The 17,141-nt window shown below is 38.0% G+C and overlaps 1 protein-coding gene across 3 annotated transcripts in view; it reads right to left on the bottom strand.

Moving 5' to 3' along the window:
- Positions 1 to 529: 529 nt before the first annotated feature.
- The window catches only part of ATP8A (ATPase phospholipid transporting 8A1), a 58,206-nt gene continuing 41,594 nt past the window's right edge, over positions 530 to 17,141 (bottom strand). For all 3 annotated transcript variants that reach the window (XM_073967053.1, XM_073967055.1, XM_073967052.1), the window contains exon 2: positions 530 to 4,210. In XM_073967053.1, coding sequence (XP_073823154.1) covers positions 631 to 4,197 — 3,567 coding nt within the window. In that variant the 5' untranslated portion in view covers positions 4,198 to 4,210 and the 3' untranslated portion in view covers positions 530 to 630. The remainder of the gene's footprint in view (positions 4,211 to 17,141) is intronic.

Below are 17,141 nucleotides of genomic sequence, written 5' to 3'. Positions count from 1 at the left end.
AAAAATAAAGTTGGCCTAACCTCACTATTTATGAGAAATGTATTAAAGGCATTGTGATGGTATAGAAAAGTTCTAATTATCCACTATGTTTGGCTTTTCAATAAGATTATTGCCCATGGACCTATATTGTATCCCTTTTTTTAAGAATTTCCCTAACGAACGATGACTTAACCTCACTTTTTAGAAGATAAACATTGGAAATGCTCTTAAAATAACAAAAGGTAGTAATTTGCGTTTTCTTTTTTATCCCTTTCATCTAAACTTTAATATTTATATTTCCCAAAAATTCCAAAGCCTAACCTCAAAACTAGACTGGTTATATAAAAACAAACTAGTTACAGCTTTTATTTGAGATTATCTACAAAGAAAAATTATTAAAAAAATTAAACATAGAAAAATCTACAAGAAAAATTGTTGTTGTTGCTGTTGTTATTCAGTAAAAAATCTACATTTTTTTGTTGTATTTGTAAGTTTTGCAAAATTTCATCAGGGTTCTTTTCTTCGTCACATTGTTTTCTTCTTTTGGTGGTTTATTTTTTTGTAATTTGTTGTTACTGTTATTGTTGTGGTTGTTGTTTTTCGATTTTGATTATATTAAAATCTTTGTCTTGCCCAATACTGCTTACGATTCTAGTTGCCACTGGGTTTTTGTAAATTTGTATCATAAGAACGTATTATGACCGATTGTGATACGGCTCCACCTTCTTCCTGAGAGAATGCATAGCCATGCGAGAGCTCCACATCTGTATCGACTCGAGTATTGGCACGCCGTATAAAAACGCTACGCAATAAACGGGCCGTTTCCGTAAATGATGATCTTGACTCATTCATCACATCATCAGGATCATGTTTACGTATTTCGGATTCTCGCACCGCTTCTGTTAGGGATTTGAATACGGTATTTTGTACCAATTTAAAGAGTACATCGGATAGTAGAGTGGTAATGGGCACTAGGAGTAGGCCAAACCAAAATATGGGTGTGGTAAATATTTGACGTTCCATACCCAAAAAGTTGGCTGCGACTGGTAGGAGAGGCCAAAAATTCGAATAAATACAAATGAAAATAAACCATAAACCTATCGAACCCCATATGGAGGCGTGAGTCAACCAGGTCCAGGAATTTGTCGAAAGACCAGCTTTCAAGCAGACCGTAACCACCACATAGGTGTAGACATGATTGCCCAGCAATAGATAGTCGGATGTTTTGCCATTGCCCCATATTGTTTCACTGGCCAGGGCACCCAGTGGCAGCCAAAAGAGTATAATCGAATGTAGTAGAGCATTGATGATCCAAACCCAAAACACCCGAACATTGAAGAGTTTGGCATTCTGTGAAGGTTTATAGAGTAGAGGATATTTAAGCATGGTCTCTGCTGAGCATACCTTTTCAAAAATACCAATGGCAAAGGGTGGTAAGGCGGTAAATACCACATTGTAGAGACCAATGGTCCAGCGTTCGAAGAGAATCTGACCCGACCATCCGGAATAGATGGCAAACCACAGTTCTATGACATAAAGGCATACATTTTTATAAAATGAATATAAAATAAGTTTGGTTATGCGTCGATAATTCCAGGCCCCGTGGACCAGAAGCAGACGTTTTAAATAACGAAACTGGGCAATGGAGTAGTCGGAGGCACAGGCTGCCTGGAGACCTTCCACCCCTGAGATACCCACCCCCACATTGGCTTTTTGTATCATGGCCACATCATTGGCACCATCCCCTATGGCTAAGGTGACAGCCTTGGTGGTGCTTGTTATTAGTTCCACCACTTCGGCCTTTTGTATGGGTGAAACACGACAACAAACCACCACACGACAGCTGGTACACAACTCTTGAAACTCCCGCCGCAGATCACAACTCAAAGCATACTTTAGCGTCTTACCATCTATGATCAAAGCTACATTACAATTTTTGTTTATAGAAGTTTGTAACTCACTGGAATGACGATGTATCACCTCCCGGGTGGCATCCAAACTTTCTTCATTCAGTATAACAATATCCATTGAGGCCGATATTAGACGGCAGGAATGACCTATGTTAATGGCGGTTTCTTGTTTGTCGCCCGTTAAGACCCAAATGTTGATGCCCGCCTCTATGAGCGAGGCAATTGTTTCAGGTACACCTTCTTGCAGTTTATCTTCAATGGCAGTTGCACCCAGCAGGTGGAGATTGTTCTCTATCAGATTAGCGGCCTCTTCCATTTTACGTTCACGATCGGTGAGAGTGGTGGAGGCCTTGTGATAGGTTGTCTGCCAATCATCATAGACATCTTGGGGTATGATGGAAAATGCACAGCATAGGGTGCGTAGACCCTCAGCAGCAAACTCTTCCAAATGTTGTAGGGTGACATCGCTGAAAGCCTTTCCGTCGTGGGCCAAGCGTTCGTAGATCACCGAATCGGCTCCCTTGCAATAGAGTTTAATTTTTCCCTCCGGGGTGCGACATATTACCGACATCCGTTTCCTTGTTGAGGTGAATTCCAGGACATTTAAGATTTCATAACGTTCCCTCAAACCCAGGGCATTGATTTCCACATAGTGTGGGGTGCGTGTGTCAAAAACAAAACCATATTGTTTGGCTCCATCTACCAGGGCCCTCTCATCAGGACTGGCTGCATGATAGGTTATGGAACCATCGGGATTCTTTTCGGGGATAACAGTGTGACACACCGCAAGTAAAACCAAAAACTCTCTTATGGTGGGGGCATCTGGATTTTTACTGAGCAAATTTTGTACCACCAAACTCTGTTCCGGGGTATTTTCGGTTGGATAAATCTCATTGACAATGGAACATTTTTTAAAGACCATTTCATTGCGTGTCAAGGTGCCTGTCTTATCCGAAAATATGTACTTCACCATGCCCAATTCTTCATTTAGGTTAGAGGTCCTAGCCATGGCGGGGGTATTTGATTCCACATGATACATTTGTATGTCACAGTTGATGAATTGAGCCTGCAAGAATCTTACCAGTTCCAAGGTAACTTGCAGCGATATGGGTATCAAGTTGTTGAAGAGAATAAAGAAGGTCAGCAGATTGTAGCCAAAGTTTTTACTCTTAAAGTCATCCAAGCCCAAATACCAATCGGCTACAAAATATTTCCTGGTCCATATGAAATTGAAAACTCCACTGGTCAGGCACAGGACCAGAAGTATCATAAACAACATCAAAATTTGGGTATTGGTTAAACGATCCACCGTGGAACGTTTCAGGGGCGCCGATGTGGAATTTTTCATAAGTTTTGTATCATGACCCGTATAGACAACCATGCCAAATATCCATGAGGTATTACGCAATACAGCACCACGCTGTAATATTTGATCTGGACCCAGGGACACCGATTGCTTGTCATGTTCCTTCAGCACGCCATTGAATTCGTAAAGCAAACGATTGGGCAACTCACATTCTACCACACCAGCCAATTCCACCAATTCTCGGGTCTCCAACAATTTTGCTGTAGCCGGTACACCTTGACGTATCTTCAAATTTGTTTCACCATCCAAGTTGGAGGTTTCAATGAAGCACATTGCCTGCGGCTCACTCGACGATAGAAGTATCAAATCGGCCGGAAAGAAGGTATTATTTTGTATCTTTACAATATCACCCACTGCCAGCTGTTCCCATTTCACTGTCATCCAGGAGGCATCCTTCAGTTTCTCCACCGTGCGATGATTGATTTCATTGTCGGCCCGATGCCTTTTAATGTCTTCAACAATTTCCTTAATACCACTCACCGCCAATATAAAGATCAATGGCACCAAAGTGGTATAGCGTCCCGTTGGTGAAACATCTGGAATTTGTTGCAGCAATGCAATCAGCAGGAAAAAACAATTCGAATAACGACGAAATTGTTCGAATAGGAACGATGGTAGGAAACTTATAAAACTATATTTAGCAGTGGATATATGGTTGTTGCAGAACTTTTGTATCTGTGGACGATTAATGAATATGATACGCTTTTCGGAATCGTCGAGCGGTGGGCCACCACCCATGCCAGTGCCACCACCACCACCGCCGCCGCCATCTGAGGGGGTTTTCATGTCATCATCGGGTGTTGTTGGTGGTGGTGTACGCATATGTATGCGTCCACGTAACTCTTGCCATAATCGCTGACCCCACCACAAGAATATGGGTTGTTGTTGTCGACTTGAATTGGCGTTTCCGCTTCCGTGTGATGTGCTATAGTTGTTGGCCATAATAACATCGCTTCTAGAAGAAAGAAAAAGAAGAATAAACAAAAAAGAAAAGGGTGTGTTAGTTAGTTTGTGGTTTAGACAGTGGACAGACAGACAGACAGACAAAGAAAGAATGGTAATATTGATTTTTGTTCTTCCATTTCATGGTAAAACGCTGAAGGATATTGTAATAATTTATAATATTTGGGCGGAGAATTCAGCCCGTAGTGGAGAAAGTATCTTGACCATTTGAAGGATAAAATATGTATGTAAGTGTGTGTGTGTGCGCATTTGGCACAGTTGGACGTGTATGAAAATTGAAAGGGAGAAATTTTTATTGTGGAAAATATATTCCTTTATACAAAAGGGTTATCTCAAAAATACGCATACCAGAATTATTAACAATATTTTAAAGGTATACATTATAGCTACTGTGTTAGCTCCTTCTGTGAGTAAAATTCAAATTGACCCAAAAGACCCCTCCCTTTTGGTGTCTGTGGACGAAACATTGATTTAAATTCAAAAATATTGGTAAAATCTGTTAAAGACGATGTTTAGCCACATTTTATCGATAATCGTTATATCTATGGGTTTGGTTTATTCGTTGATTTGAGATGCAATTCGATGCAGAACATTTCACCCATTAACACCATCTCTCTAAACTGACGGGTAGTGGGACATATTGGCCCAAACTCGAAAATAGTGTGAAATATACAAAAACAAACTTTATAACTAAAGGTTAACCCATTTCAGATCGGTATACACTATAGCTACATCTTTGGTATGCTTGGTGACTTAGGGTGAAATATGATGGCGAACATTTCACCTACTGAAAGCAACTCTCTAAAATAACGGAAAATGGAACTTATTGGCTTCAATTCGAAAATAGTGCGAATTCCTATAAAAAAATACCTATTTTAGAACTGAAGATTTACCCATATTTAGTTGGTATACAATAAAGCTAAGCTTCGGTTTGTTCGGTGACTTTGGGTGAAATTTGACATAGAACATTTTACCAATTGACACAAAAACTTTAAAGCGAGAGATAATGACATAAATTGCCTTAAAGTCGAAAAAGTAGTTTAATAAAAAAAAAAACACACACAAAATTATCTCTTTTATATCAGAAGGATAACCCCGATTATATCGGTATACATTATAGCTACAGCTATGGCTTGTTCGGTGACTTCTGGTGAAATTTGATGTAGAAAATTTTACCCATTGGCACCAACGCTCTAAAATGACGGGTAGTACAACATATGGGCTTAAATTGGAAAATAGTGCGAAAATTTCTAAAACCAAAACTATGATCAGTTTTATAAGTCAAGATTTACCCATTTGAAGTTGGTATACACTATAGCTACAGATTTGGTTTGTTCCGTGACTTGGGGTGAAATTTCATGTAGAACATTTCTACCATTGACACTAATGGCATAAAATGGAGAATGTTGGGATATATTGACCCAAACTCGAAAATAATGTGAAATATACAAAAACAAACTTTATAACTAAAGGATAACCTATTTCAGATCAGTATACACTCTAGCTACATCGTTGGTATGCTCGGTGACTTGGGGTGAAATCTGATGGCGAACATTTCACCTACTGAAACCAACTCTCTAAAATGACGGAAAATGGAACTTTTTGGCTTCAATTCGAAAATAGTCAGAATTTTTATAAAAAAAAACAAAATTACCTCTTTTAGAACTGAAGATTTGCCCATATTTAGTTGGTATACAATAAAGCTAAGCTTTGGTTTGTTCGTTGACTTTGGGTGAAATTTGACATAGAACATTTTACCAATTGACACCAACACTCTAAAACGAGGGATAATGGCATAAATTGGCTTAAAGTCGAAAAAGTACGAAATTTAATAAAAAAAAATTAACTCTTTTATATCAGAAGGATAACCCCGATTATATCGGTATACATTATAGCTACATCTATGGTTTGTTCGGTGACTTATGGTGAAATTTGATGTAGAACATTTTACCCATTGGCACCAACACTCTAAAATGACGAGTAGTAAGACATATGGGCTTAAATTTGAAAATAGTGCGAAAATTACCAAAACCAAAATTATGGTCAGTTTTATTAAACAAGATTTATCAATTTTAAGTCGGTATAACCTATATCTACAGATTTGGTTTGTTCGGTGACTTGGTGTGAAATTTCATGTAGAAGATTTCCCCCATTGACACCAATAACACACAATTGAGAATGTTGGGATATATTGGCTTATAGTCGAAACTTATTAAAAACCCAAATTATCTTTTTTATATCTGAAGGTTTAGTTACATTACAACGGATATATGTTCGTTCGTGTATTATTTCCGTTATCAAGTTCCTCTGTATCCAGACTCAAGAATTCTGCAACCTGGAATGGTTGCCTCCATAAAGAATGAGGAGACAGGTGAGTGGGGTTAGCTGGGCAGTTGAATAAATGCAGAGTATGGTGTGGTCCCAATCCACATGCTGGGCATACGAATTGAGGCGGCTCCGAATCTTAACTTAGCTAAAACCACTCGTGTTTGCCTTGGCAGCTGGCGTTCTTCTGCTCCGATGGATGGGGGATGGTCTCCAAGTACGGTATTCACACTGTAGCTTCGTACTGCTTGTGCAACCATGTTGGTGTGAATGCGATTCAAGCCTGCCTGATAGGCTCGTTGATCTGGCGGTTCTCTTTTATACCTTTGGACCTCTCTCTCTAGATCATGAAGGTCTCTTCTGACGTGCCTGGGTGGGGGGAGCCTTTCCATTTAATCGTGACAGGAATGCTCACTGCGGTAACACCTAAGCAGGTACTGCATCGACAACATCTTATTGTGCTGACGCACCGGTAAAACCTTCGCCTCCTCATGAAGATGGGCCACTGGTGTCATGAGGAGGCTCCCTGTTGCAGTCCTCAGGGCGGAATTCTGGCAGGTTTGAATCTTCTTCCACTGCGATGCGCTAACTTTTGCAGACCACGCTGGCGCCGCATAGCTTACCACAGACCGGCCTATTGCATTGTAGGTGGTCAACAAGGTTTCTTTATCAGCACCCCAAGTGTTGCCGGCCAGCGACTTGGAACCTTGTTCCTACTTCTGATCTTATTGCAAATAGCTGTGGCAAGTCGTCAAGTGTGACGACTTGAACATGCTATCAAACGTTACACCCAGTATTTTAGGGTAGTTAGTGGTCGGAATCAGTGCACCATCGACAAATATGTTCAGTGGGAGCCTCATCTCAGCCGTCCATGTAGTGAACAGCGTGACTGTGGATTTAGCGGCGGATATTTTCACATTCCTCACGATAGAACCCGACGCCAAGATCGTACAATCATCCGCATACATCACGATCTCTATGCCGTCTGGAGAGTGTGGAATTTCAGAAAGGTAGAGGTTAAACTGTTCCGGAGATATCACCCCTCCTTGGGGAACTCCCTGTTTCACTCTACGGGTTTTTGTCTTCTTGTTTTTGAATTCTTCAAACGACTGGCGTCCACACATATAGTTGATTACCCAACGTTTCAAACATGGCTGGAGATTAGTTTTCTCTACAACACGGGTGGCTAACGATAGGTTGAGAACACTTGTTAAATACTCAACTCCAGGTTCATCCAGCTGCTTAAGCATTACCATCGATATTCGGTGCGGGCCCAACGCTTTGGATGATTTAGCGTTTCGGATGGCATCTGCAACATCGCTCATCGTAAATTGTGGTGGTACCTCCTCGGCTGGAAGAGCTCTTCTTATTAGGCGTAGCACACTTCTCTTCGCCCTATCACTCTCGGTGTGCTCTATGAACTGCCGGTTGAAATAACACGCACACCTCTTTGGGTCAGTTACTGTCACGCCGTTGAAAGTAACAGCCGTTCTGTCATCCTTCTTTTCCGGACTCGAGAGTGATTTAACCGTTGCCCACAATTTACATATAACTGCACCAATGTTGCATTGGTTCAGATGGTCTAGCCACTTTTTCCACTAATGTTCGCCTACCAGCCTGTTGACTTCAAGAGTAAGTTCTCTAACTCTTGGGTCTTCGGGGTTCGTACAACGAAGCTCATCACGTTCATTTGCTAGTCCACTCGCCTCTGCTGGGAAATTTGGTCTTATTTCGGGTATTCGACCAGCAGGTATGTAGCGACCGGCTGCTTTAGTGATGATGTCTCGAAAAGTTCTCTCAGCTACCCGAGGATCCGAGGGGGTGGGCAATTATCTGAAGCGGTGAATGGTAAATTCTCTGAAAAATTGCCAATCAGCTTTCCCATGGTTCAGGAAAGTACGGCGTTCAGAGGTAATGAAGTCGGGTGGTCTGTTTATGGATACGATGATAGGGAGGTGGTCCGAACTAAGGGAAATGACGGATTGCCAGAATACGTCAATTATCAGACCTGGTACCACAATGGCGATATCTGGCGAGCTGTGGCAGTTTACTCTAATCCTCGTAGGAGTGTCTTCATTAACCGCGCAAAACGTGGAGCTATCGATTTGCTCTGCCAGCGCTGTACCCCTCTGGTCATTACCTAGGACGGAATGCCCATCAACCATCACAACGTAAGCTACAGGTGGCGGTGAGCTTTGTTTCCTGGATCGCGGCGACCATGACGTTTTTCCGACTCATAAAGTCCACAATTTCACTGACCTTCTTGCGGAGACCGTTGCAATTGAGTTGCAGGAATGATGCATTTCCGGGTGTGGTGTTAGATGCTGCATTTGTTTTTGTTGTTGGGAAGACTGCGGTGGCGTCTCGTATTCTGACGACGACGACGTAGAAGACGCACTGGGTGATGTGCTGACGCAGCAACATACCTGTCGCTGTAATCCCGGGTGCTACTAAGGCCAGAGCACCCACGAAAATGCACCCACCATACATCCATTACATCTCACCATTGTTGACATGAGGTGGATGGATGCGGATCTGGCAAACGGAACAGATCCATACTGGCCCGGGGTTCATTTCTATCCCGGCACGGACCAGAAGAGCTCGGAGCAGGCATTCCGGTATAAATAGCCGCTCCCATGGTGAAAAAAATACACGAACACAAACACATAATTGTTGAGGTGACGGCCCCTGATCGAAGATTCCTCCGAGTCAATCCGGTGCATAGAACCGGCCCTCGCGGGATTGATAGCTACAGCTTCGGTTTGATCGGTGACTTACGGAGAAATTTAAGGTAGACAATTTTACTCACAGACAATAACACTCAAAAATGAATTTAAATTCAAGATATATCGTGAAAACCGTTTTAGTGACATTTCTTAAATATTGGTGGGAAGTAGCGGAAGTTTTGGAGCGGTATTTCCTATCTTCGAACTGAAACTAAGTTTGGACAGAATATGATGAAGGCCTAAATTTGGACAAAATCGGTTCATCAGTTGCGCAGCAAATGCAAGTTCCTTCAACAAAAATCAAAGTTATGCGAGGGCAGGTCTTTAAGTAAACTTATCAGACATTTGTGAGAGGTATCCGAAGGAGTGGACAAATATAGTCGATATTCAAACCTGATCTATATCTGGTAGATATATGAGGATGTGTAAAGTACGGACCAATTTGTTCACTCCCTTCAAGAGCTATCGTGCGCACATATTTTCCGAGTATATCTAAACTTTTGTGGGGAAGGTACCTCCCTCATATTAAGGAGTGCACTCCGATTCATATTAGCTTCTAATATGGGACTTACTTTTTAAAGCCATGTCCGAATGGCTAGCCTTACGACACCACTTGTAGAGAAATTTTATATGTCGCAAATACTCAGTAATTATCGCCCACATTCGCCCTTAATTATTAACATTATTCGGTTTGCGCTACCTTCAAGCTTTGGTGGGTGTAGGCGATAAAATCGTTAGTGTTTTTGTTTGGTTTGAAGCGTCAGGCGCTTTTTATTCATTATTTGTCTATTATAATTCAATAAATATTTATATTGACAAGAATATAAAATTCAATGTGTGTAAAGTGACCACTTGCACAAGGAACTAGTTATGAACCAGCGAATTAACAATTGCTCTGTTCCAGAACCTGTAAAAAGCTACTATTTTTTACTACGATAACATTTTTTCCTTTATGTTATCGAAAAAATAGTAAAAATTAGTAGATTCTTGCAGTACTGGAACAGACCAAATATTGTAAACGAGTTTAGAATGAAAATTCAAGTTTTTTTGAATGTTATAAGAATGAGGCAAATAATTTTTACACTTAGGCCATGTTTATATATAGCTTTTTGCAGGATTAACCTTCTCTATGAGGATTTATTTGAAATATAAGCAATGAAATTGACGTTTGAAACCCGAGGGGGTTGTTAAAACCGGTTATATATAAACGTACTATTACCTTAACTTATTTACATATTTACATTAAGCAATTTTCCTTGCGGCAATTGTCAGTTTGTCGGTGAGAGAGGGGGGTGTTGAGAGGCAAAGGGTTACCATATGCCTCACCTCTCGCTCCTTCAAACCGACAATTGCCGCAAGGAAAATTGCCTAATGTAAATTGGGACTTAGGGCAAGTATTTCCTATTACTGTAAAGAATATCTCTTGTGCCAGACTATGGAAATTTTCATGAAAATGTTTTGAGTTTATGGATTAGAAGGGGAGATCATTCAATGTATGACACAAGAGTATATAACCGTATTTACACTGTCACCTAAAACAATTGTATTGATCAAGTCGATATTTTTGGGCAGATATTCAAAGGAATTGACATCTTGACAATTATGTAGCATTTATTTAAACCCATTTGGTGTAAATGCTCTATCTTTAAATAAACAAATCCACAGCAACATTATTACCACCAGATGATTGTAGGTTCGTGTCTATCATAAGGTATTAGTATAGACAAATTAAGTAGAGACAACGAACGCTCTCGTTTTTCATTTCCTACCAGATGTCGCCCGAAACGATTTGGGGCTAGTCATCTGATTCAATCCAGACCGGGGCTAGTCAAATGACTCAACTTCGAAAACAATTTATTTGTTTTTGTTTAAGTATGCCACTCTTTTCTTATAGGCATATAGTTCGTAAATGTTAATATTTTTAGGAGTTTTCGTTTGAGTGAAACAAGTAGCTTTCACTCAAACCATAAACATGCGTAAACGACATCTCGTGTTTAAAATTAGCCGCAGATAAATGATGAGAGCCATTCTTTGCCTCTACATTAATTTGTCTATGGTATTAGGCTTGTGTCTAAGATATTAACTGTTTATTCCTTAGTCCCGGTCCACACTAGCGTGAATTTCATTAAAAATTTTCATGAAATTAGGGGTTTTTAGGTCCAATTCCCCACTACACCAATTTCATGATTTTACCCTACTATGAAACTCGATCTAGAAACGCCTAATTTCATGAAATTTTTTAATGAAATTCACGTTAGTGTGGACCGGGACTTAGATAATAATCGAAAGTGCGTATCGTGAATATCTTTAGAGGCAAAAGGTTCATGTCTATGGGTATTGAGAGGAGGAAAATGGTAATGAAAGTATATTTAAAGAAATAAGGGGCCTAATTATGTGATTCGATATCGAGTTGTTTCGACCTGAGTACTCAAAGTGGGGATGACAACACTCGTTATCGAGTAAAATTATCGAATAATTGAGCATAAATTTGCGAGTAATTTCTCGAGGCCAAATTGCCTATCGTAAACAAATAAAATGAAAGATTTTTTATTGTCTTTTTGTTTAAAATGTAAAAATTGTTGTTTGTTGTCGTTTTATAGAAGAAAAACGATGTTAGTAAATAATTGGCAGCATTTTTTAGACAATATAACAAGAGAAATTGCGAAAAGTCCTTTGTAGTCGTTTTTAGAAATTGTGATAAATTTAGAATCAAGATGCAAGCAATCATTAACCATTAGTTTTGCAGTCATTAAAAAAAAGTTGAAAAATAAGCATTTTTGCAAAACAGAAAAAAAATATTTAATATTAATAGCCTTTATTTTATAAGTGAAGTACATTATAAACATTTCATCCCCCGTTGTTTACCAAAGGAAATATTCTCTCAGAGAGGCTAATGCAAAACATTCACCAAACTCTCTCTCATTTATTTTGAGAGAGGATTATTAAGGTAGATGTACTAGCAATCTGTTACTACAATGTCAAAAAGATTTTGCAAGAATTAATCATTTTCTTTTTTTCTTAGCACAACTTCATTCAGAAATTATTATTCAATGTATTGTTAAACAAACATTTACATTTTTCATTCATAATTTTGTTTTTATAGTTCTTGCTTTCAAACAAACACCATTTTTTACATCTACCTTCATAATATTCCCTATAGTACACATAGGTTTTCATAGTTCGATTACCGGTTACTCTCGAAACATTCGATCAACGATTTCGATCGAATCTCGTCATGCCGCTTTTTTATCGTGTCGAAATCTTTTTCACGAGCAAATACTCGATCGAATCGAATCACGTAATTAGGCCCAAGGTTTCTTCTTTTTTATTTGCCTATTCGATTTTGAAAAGTTTGCGAGCAAAATGCAAATACCAGAACAGCATAAATTGCATTAAATTTTAAGAAAATAAACTTGGTTTTAACTGATGGCCTTAGTAGCCAATGCTACCTTCTTTTATTAACTTTGTATTTACTACTAGTTAATGTAATAAATAAACGTTTTATATTTATGTATTATTAAATAATAAATTATTAAATAATAAACTGTTTATAATATCGACGAGATTCGATTTCTAGCCAGCTTCGCTTAGCTAGAAATCAAATTAAATAATTGTAAAGGATATACTTCCAGTTACCTCTACACATCTAGTTCCCAACAAGTCCCTCTCGCAATTGCATACCTTTTTTGTATAATGTATCGTTTCAATTCATTTACCATTGTTGAGAGAAAATAATTACACAGTATTTGGACAATAAAATGGAATTTATAACCAACAAACAACACGTTGATACGATTTTGAAAAACAATAACAAATTTTCAAACCTAGGCCAAGTCAACCACCCACTTGCCCACTTACAAAAGGGAAAATCTCTTCTTGTCGGCTCAAATGAAAAAAGTGCTAAACGTAACAAACATTCAACATTTTTCAAGTAATAATAAATCAGTGGACATTTTCAGTTTCTGATGATGATGGTGATGACTGCAAGTCACGCTAATGGTCTTGAACTGCTGCTACTATAATATTCCATGGACATATTCCATATGAATAGCAAATTACAACAGCATATTGGAAATATGTATCATATAGACAAGGAAATACATTTCTAATTAAAAACCTTGGCATACAAAAAGGGCTTGGGGAGGAATTTAATAATACATACAAGCAAAAGAAACAACAAAGGAAACGACGTCATTAATGACAATTTTGTTATGGAAATAAAAGTACGAAGGCTATTGGAAAAGTTTTGGTCAGAAACAGTTTCGACAGAAACATACGATTTCTCTTCAAAGCTTAGGTCCGAAATCGCGTCAACCTCTCTATTTTGAACTTTCGTTCGGACTTCGGATATGAAACATGGAAGGCATATGCAGACATGTAGATAATAAAAAACTAAAAACTGTATTCAACACTGAAAACCCTATCATTCAGCCCTCGTATTAAGAAACGGACTATCGAAGGATTTACATAATAGTTGTGTATGTGGGTGTGTTAGCGCGTGTTTGATTGTCTTTTAATAGGGAAATATTCTGACAAATTTTACCGTTCAAGGGTTTTGTCGTCAGCAAATGGTAAATAATTAAAAATGATTAATGAATATGTCGTCAAAAAGAAGAAACGTGCATTTCAAATAGGTAGGTGAAGGGATTTTTTGATTAATAACAAATAAAACAATCACTTAAATTTGGTGTTATACAGGACATGTTGTATTATATATTATTAAAGTTAAAGAGTCGATGAACTCACTGTAACAATACAATAATAAAAAATATTGGAAGAAAACACGTAACAAATCAAAACGTGACACCTTTTACGTCATTAATTAAAATTACAAATGTCATTTACCTTTTGGACGGAATTACACAAATGTCACCTACATGTGTAGGTAGGGTTATGAGTAAAAAAATAACGGCATGTCGGTGGATGGAAGAAGTAGATATTGACTAACATTACAGCCGAAAACCATTTAAACCATTTTCTAATTCACAAACTAAAGATCTGACTTATCAAAATTTCCGTTAGATATCGCATATGGCAAAAATCTAGACATGAACCGTTTACGCAAATTCACAGGAACATCATTACCATATGGTCGGAGATTCGTGTATTGGATATGTTGCAAGGTCATAGACAAATTAATGTAGAGACAACGAACGCTCTCATTTTTCATTTCCTACCAGATGTCGCACGAAACGATTTGGGGCTAGTCATCTGACTCAAGCCAGGCTGGGGCTAGTCAAATGACTCAACTTCGAAAACAATTTATTTGTTTTTCTACCAATTAGGGTCTCCGTTTGCAAACTTCGCCACTTTAAAATGTACTTTACATATGAAATTAACTATGCCACTCTTTTTGATAGGCATATAGTTCGTAAATGTTAATATTTTTAGGAGTTTTCGTTTGAGTGAAACAAGTAGCTTTCACTCAAACCATATACATGCGTAAACGACATCTCTTGTTTAAAATTCGCCGCAGATAAATGGTGAGAGCCATTCTTTGTCTCTACATTAATTTGTCTATGCTATGGCTACTTGTGATATCCTAGACATAAACCTAATGAGCCATAAGGAATTATACAGTACATTTTTACGTTTCCCACACAACTCCTAGTATTTTATACAAAAGTCAGTTTTATGGAGGACTTGTCGTACTCTTCGAATTGTCATATTTCTTCTTAATCACCACAATTTCATTCAAAATAAATTTCCTAGTAATAACCACATATAATAATCGAGCTCTTTAATTTACTAATGTAAATGCAACACACATTCCTACATACATACTACGCGTAATTCATTACTCTAATTTAAGCCTTAATGGAATACCAATAATAATACATGTGTATGCGTGTTGTGTTTCTTTTCTAGTAGGGGTACACCTACTACAATCAATAAAAGTGATAAAACCCAAACAAGGAAAAAGTACACGAAATCAGTTAAAACACATTAATTCCCATGATACACCACGGTGTTTACATTTATGAACGAACGACGCATACTAGGAGGACGAGGAGAATGACACTGAAAGTGGCGGGCGGGGTAAGGCCTTATGTGTACAAGTGTATTACTATACAGTCCAACCTTTTGAGGGGTGTTAACGTTAATATTTGTTTACTAGAGGCACACATTCGACACAAACACTTCGTTGTTATAAATAATGAAGTGAATTTGTTTAGAAAACAAGTTCAAATTTATTGGAAATTTTTGCTAATGAATAATAACTTTTATTTGAGAATATGTGTGATATCATTTTAAAAATAGAAAGAAAACAGACATGGTACAATTTTGAATTATTGGATTGGTAGCTTTTTTTTGCAATTATCTTAACCGATCTCAACCGGCTAAAGCTGAAAACACATCCAACGTTTGAGTAAAGTTTTGTGTCATTTCTGGTAGATGAATAAAGACAATGTGCTGCCAAGTTTAAATTTTTTCTTTATTCTTCTACCAGAAATGACACAAAGCATTACTCAAACGTTGGATGTGTTTTCAGCTTAATGGCCCCGGCAATGAAATGTCTTATCTTATAATATTATACATCTTTGATCTTAAAATCAACTCTTGCCAGAGGGCAGCTCTATAGATTATTGAGCACATCCTATATAAAGAAATTGTTAATAGTGAAGGAAATATAACTCGGTGTTGGCAACACATATTTTTATGCAACGCCATCTGTATGTCAACAATGTAAAATTAACTAGATTATTTGGTTAAAATCGACTATTCATCTAGTAAAGTAATTTATCTTTAAGAAGGTTCATGATCTTTCGTTAGAAAAGATTGAGGCCTAATGCCTTTTAGACGTATAGGATGATTAAGGCCATTTATTTCACATACATATTGTATGAAAACTTAAATCCACTAGCTCGATTAATCCAATTAAATCCACTAGATTTGCTTAATCCAGCATAGTCTAAATGTAATATTAGAATTATCTAGAATAAATTAAAATAGCTCTGTTCCTTTACGTGCAAGAATCTTTACCACATTTTACTCGGAAGGCGTTCCTCTACTTCAGACACCATACAATTCATATGGGTGCAGTTTACAACTTTTACTACTTATGCAGGTTTTACCACTTTTAAAAGTAAAGGAACATACCAAATGTGTATATATGCCGCTGTAGAGAAGTTGTCATTCAGTTGTGAAAAATCTGTGCAAGTGATAAAGTGTAAATAAATTTAAACAGAGATGCCAATGTGGTGATTTTACCGCAATTTGTGGTGATTTTTGACGTACAAAAACCACAGTTTTAGCAGGGATTTCAACTGCTTTGAGGTAAAAATCGCTACAGACCCGTGGTACGTATGTGGTATATAGGGATTTTTACCTCAGAACAGTTGGCAACCATGAATTAAAACAAAAAATTTGAACCCGCGAGTGCAGGGGTGCCAAGTTGGTGGGCTTCCCGCTACTTGTGGTGATTTTTGACGTACAAAAAAACACAGTTTTAGCAGGAATTTCAACTGTTTTGAGGTAAAAATCGCTATAGATCTATGGTACGTATGTGGTATATAGCGATTTTTACCCCAGAACAGTTGGCAACCCTGAATTTAAACAAAAATTTTGAAACCGCGAGTGTTGTATTGCTACCTTTGAGTAATTTTAAGAAACTAAAATATAAATGTTCGAAAGGAATAAATTTTAATCCCTCAGAGGGTCATCTTATTTGCGGAGTTGAGGTTTGTGTCAAGTGTAAACTGAATTTACTTTAGATGGATTTTCCATCGATATTTACCGTAACGACACTACCCTCAAACCGAAATTCATAGAAAATCAATATAAGTTTTGTGTCAATAGAATTTCAGCTGGATGGTGCTTCTATTGAAAACCTACTTATGTCCCATATAGAGATATATGGTCTTCTATGAG

The sequence above is a fragment of the Musca autumnalis genome, unplaced genomic scaffold (assembly GCF_047663935.1).
Source record: "Musca autumnalis isolate F117 unplaced genomic scaffold, ASM4766393v1 scaffold_2, whole genome shotgun sequence".
Lineage (NCBI taxonomy): Eukaryota > Metazoa > Arthropoda > Insecta > Diptera > Muscidae > Musca > Musca autumnalis.
Note: the sequence above shows the minus strand (reverse complement) of the source record. Positions and strands in the feature narration are given on the sequence as shown.